Genomic DNA, 5,263 nt, shown 5'->3' on the forward strand with positions numbered 1-5,263 from the left:
ATATATATATACACAGTCGGACTTCTATTTAACAAACTTCCATATTGCAAATTTCTTTCGAGGAACCAACAACATTTTGAAAAATTCTTCATAAAATAACTTCCAAATAGTGAAGTAAATTTTCAATTTAACAAAAATTTTTTTGTGTTCCACAGTCCTTATTTCCCAAAATATTTAAGAGCATTTCAAACTTGTAAACGCATTTTATTGGGGAAATAACCTTGAATTGATTTTCAAAGCCACTTAACATTTAGAGAAAGCAGTAAAATCCCTTTCCGCTTTTGTTTGCATTTCAAACCAAAAACTTAGACAAAATTAATGGATTTTATTCAGTAGCAATTAAAGTTAAAGAACGCATGTGGTAATGTATGTTTAAAATTACTTTTATGATAAATGCAGCTATAATTTTATACATAAATTGAGCTTTTTTTAGTTGAAAATGTATGTAGGATGATTGTGTAACACTGAATAATATTTTGCTCTATTCTTGCATTCCATGCAGATTTCTTTAAGATTAAGATTAATAAAATAAATAGTAGATTCTAGTTTGCAAGATGAAAGTGTATCAATTGCTATTTTAATTATGTCTAGTGTTTATGAATTTAAAATCTATTTTGTGTTGTTTATGTACTTTAAAAGGAAATGTTCTATTTTACGAATTTTCCATATAACGAACTTATTATCAGGTTTTATCGACTTTGTTAAATAGAGATCCGACTGTATATATATTTCATGACATCAATATTTGTGATATTTTTCTATCTTGCAACACCTCTGTCATAAGTGAATATGTTGGATCTATTACCTGCAAATTAAAATTAATTATTTCTTAAAATATGTAAATATACTGTACTGAAAATACACATACTTCTAATTTTAATAAAAAAAACTTTACCTATACCAAGATCAATTTTTTTCCTGAACTTTTAAGCTTAAGCCAGTTAAACTTTTTTTTCTTCGTGGGCTAACCCTTAGATGCAAATGGGACACTGGTGACTTTGGTGATGGGACTTTTTGACTCTCTAATTACAAGCAAAAATATATTTTGGCAATTTTTTAATTTTAAAAAGTAGTCTAATAGTTTCTAAAAAAATCTGATTGTCTAAATGATATTTGTACTGAAATCTAATATCCAAAAAAAAGAAGTTTGAAATTTTTTTTATTCATATTTAAAAATTAATCAATAATTGATTTTGTAAATTAAAAAAATTCCAATGATGAATAGTTATTTCTCTCAGATCTAACAAACTTCAATTAAGTGTGAATTCAAAAAATAATTGTTTGGAAGTGAGCTATGTTTGGAAGATTTTACCTTTAATGCAGAAAAGAGGCTAGTGTTTCATGCCTTAAATAAACCTTTCATAACCTTAAATTATTAAAATGGGAAATTTAATATTTTTCACTAATTTACGCCTTAATTAATCCAAAGTAATGAAAAATATGTTTAATAAAATTTCTGCATTAAAGGGTTAAGATAATTTTAAAGTTAAATAAATAAGATAAAAAATATGATAACAGCACTAAATTGTGTCATTTTGTGTTACAAAAAGGAAACAAAATAGCTTCTGCTTTAATTATTAAAAACTATTAAGAATTTTATGCATACTTTTATAACTATTATTTGGGTTAATGAAATTATTTATCGCCTTTACATCTTTTATAATTTATTTATACATTTAAATTAATATTTTATAAGTTTTTGACGATTTTGTACAGTTTAAAATGGTTCCAATTTTCGATAGTAAATTCCATACGTCCTGTTCAAAGCCAGTTAAAGACATCCAAAAGTCCTGTTTTTGATATTTGAGAGATAATACCGTGTGATGCTAGATTATTCATACACTTGCCAATTTCTTTTTAAAATTTGATATCTTATGACATCTTTAAATACTTTTTCTTGATAGAAAAAGGGATGATTATTTTTAACAAAAAGGTAATTTTAAAATAAAACTAATAAAATGTAAATTGGATATTGAAATATGCTGACACAAAATTCTACATGCCTTTCATGAAAACAATTTTAATTTAAAGTCAGCAGCTAGGCTGTGAGCAATATTTGTTACGCATACTTCTATAAGTACTACCTTGACTGAATTTTATAATTTCAAAATCTGAGGCTTTATAAAAATAATTACATTATCTAACTTGTCTGACAACTTTTAAAAATCTGTTTTCTCTTAAGAAATAAGATTTTATGAAGATATTTTTTCAAGGTAATTGTGAAAAGAACTGTTTTTGCAAATATTGAATGTTTTTTTCTTTTCAGGTTATTTTACCATATAGTGGAAAATGACAAAATTGGTACTAAAATACTCCAAGAAATGAATCGTCAGCAGTTCCCTGGTGAAGTTACATTTATGCCTTTAAACAGGTTGATGTATAAAGATATGCAATATCCAAATACAAATGTGAGTTGAATTTAACTTCTTTTTTTTTTTTTTAAGCTAACTCTTTATTATTACTCTAATAAGCCTAAGATCTCATCTTCCCCAAGTTTTTTTTTTTTTAAAGAAGAAAGAAAGAAAACTTAACAGTATCTAACTTGTATGGTTAACAATAATTGTAGATTTTAGGAGTGAAAGGGGTTTTAAAGAAAATCATTTTTCAAAAACTGGTGAATACTTTTGATATTTGGCTCTATTACTGGCTAATTATATAACATCCTTAGAGCGGGCCCTGGTTACATATGTTTTCATTAATATGCATTCAAAAAAGAAACTTGTGCTTATAAAAATTTCATTCAGGCATCTAAACATTTTAGCATTTTTTGATCTCCTTAAGATCAATAATTGTGTCCAACAACAATTTTCATTCAATGTTCTACTAGTAACAGTCTCTGTGCAATGCTGGTTAACTCTTGCAAGAAGCCAAACACATCACGCAATGTCAGTGACAGAAAAATCTGTTCATATCTAAACTACAAAAATTATTGTTATAATTTTTTACAATCAATGTCCTTATTAATTCGTATCTAATAATTGATACATTTACATTTGTTGTTTATAAGTTTTTACTGCCGAAATTTCCCGTGAGTTCCTGTCTTTTCACTTAGAATGTTTTGATTTGTTTTATTTGTACAATCTGTTGATGATATTATATTCTGCATTTAGGATGCTATTCCCATGATAAGCAAATTAACTTATGAGCCAAAGCATGAAAGAGCAATGAAATACATCTTTGGAAAAACTTTGATTTGCAGAAGTTTAGAAGTAGCTACTCAAATGGCAAGGACTTCCAATCTGGACTGTATTACACTAGAAGGTGATTTTTTTTTTTAATAATAGTACTTGGAGGATTTGCTCACTCTGTTCACCCATGGTTGTCTCACATTCAGCTTTAATTTTTATTCTTAAAAGTATTCTTTTATGAAAATAAATCATTTTGTTTATGAAATTTATAACTATTATAGTTTTATATAAGAACTTTGTTATACAGTAGAGAACCATTTATCCGGTATCCGGGAAGCCAGAATACCGGGAAGAATTTTGCTTGGTTTTCCCGCTATTTTGAAGTGTAACAATTATAAAAAAAAAATGGAAATTTGACTCGTCATCCTTGAAATTGAGTAGAGGGAAATTGGGGAATTCTTCTCCTTGTTTGCCTAGAGAAACTTCAATTCTTCCCCTGACCTTGAAGATCATTAGATCGAGAGGGGGCAGGGAAGGGACAAATGTTTTATTTTTCTCCTGTGTATGAGTTGTTTTTCTGATAAGCTGCCGTCAATCAAACTTAAAGGAGTGGCATGCTGCTTTCCTTTTCTCATTGATTTATGAGGGGGTGGGGAAAATGCATTGCACAGGCATATCAATGAATGTCCGAGTTAAGGAACTTGAAACTTCTGACTAAGAGTACTGCCATGTGAGATTTATTTTAAATTCACTATAGTTACTCATTTTTTGCTATCCTTGATTTATTATGATGAATTGTTTTATTATTTCAGATAATGCATTATTTACTACGAACAAAACGTTTTTTAATTACCAGTTATATTCATCTATTTGACATTGATTAACAAAACAATGTATATATTTTTTTAAATAAATTCTGATTTTTTAGAAATGCGGTATCATTAGCAAGTTTTTCTTGATGTGGGATCACATCTGCTTTCGTTAAAAATAAGTCTTTTTATAAAAAATAAAATAAAAGGCGAAGATTGTTTATTAATTTAAGCATATAATTATTTGTTAATAAAAGCAGATGATTATTTTATAAAGCATATAGCAGTTTTCTTTTTTTTAAATTTTGATTCTGTTATTCTGATTTGAGTTTTTTTTCTTTCTTTTTAAGATTAATTTGGTACTCAATAAATTAATTTTTTTATTTATAAATTTTATCATTAAGTTGGTCTTTTTTTTTTTTTTAATTCCATTGATCTTATAATATCCTGCCTTGTTCCAGGTTTTAATGCTTATGTTAGTGCCTTTTTTAAATATCGTTTCCGTTCGATAATTTTCAAGTGTTTTTATTTAGATTAATAAGTTTTCCTTTCATCGTTTCTTTCCCATATAATTAAGTATAAAATATACTGCGTTTTTTTAATTATTGGTTTTGTTTTATATTAGTTAATTTGGAGATTTTAATTATTATCAAAAAATAAATATGCGAATTTTGTATTTTTTAAACTTGTTTTTCTTGTCTAAACTTGCAAGTGTTTTTATCCTTTTAAATGTTATTTTTCTACCATTTTTTTTAATGTAGGAGATCTTTTCGTTTTTTTTCTTATTTTAAAATGTGTTTTAGTTTATCCTTGTAATTTGGGTTTGATAAAACATCGATTAACTTCACTTTTGGCCGATCCAGAAAACCGGGGAATTCAGACATCCGTGATAGCGATAGTCCCAAGCATCCTGGTTAATTGATTCTCGAATGTAGTATGTTAAGTGTAACGATATAAAAAATTACTTAGTTTTGAAAAATATTCAACTGCACTTTGGAAAAAAAAAATTGAACTTCTGATAATAATAATAATCTATACATAATAATAAACGCGGCTGTGTGTGTGTGTGTCTGTAATCACAATATATCGCCCCAGAAGCCTCGCCCGGGCACGAAACTCGGCCCATAATTGTGTTTTGACATAATGAAGAAGTATTTTTTTTCTTTTTCAAAAATTTTGATTAGTTATTTAGTTATCAGTCATTTTGTAAGTCTATGCTTTTCGTCTGCTTTTTCGTCTTCAAAGAGCCATATTCAAAAAACTATTAAAAAATGCATATACTTTTCCCCACTCTTATAAATGTATGCTAATGCGAACCTCACAATT

General features: G+C 27.2%; 1 protein-coding gene across 1 annotated transcript in view; it reads left to right on the forward strand.

Moving 5' to 3' along the window:
- Positions 1-2,266: 2,266 nt before the first annotated feature.
- Positions 2,267-5,263, forward strand: part of LOC107455765 (structural maintenance of chromosomes protein 3) — a gene marked incomplete at its 5' end in the record, with an annotated part of 6,999 nt that continues 4,002 nt past the window's right edge. The window contains 2 exon segments of the mRNA XM_043057000.1: positions 2,267-2,408; positions 3,111-3,261. Of these exon segments, the coding sequence (XP_042912934.1) occupies positions 2,267-2,408; positions 3,111-3,261 (293 nt within the window).

Source organism: Parasteatoda tepidariorum, unplaced genomic scaffold (genome assembly GCF_043381705.1).
Source record: "Parasteatoda tepidariorum isolate YZ-2023 unplaced genomic scaffold, CAS_Ptep_4.0 HiC_scaffold_1605, whole genome shotgun sequence".
Classification (NCBI taxonomy): domain Eukaryota; kingdom Metazoa; phylum Arthropoda; class Arachnida; order Araneae; family Theridiidae; genus Parasteatoda; species Parasteatoda tepidariorum.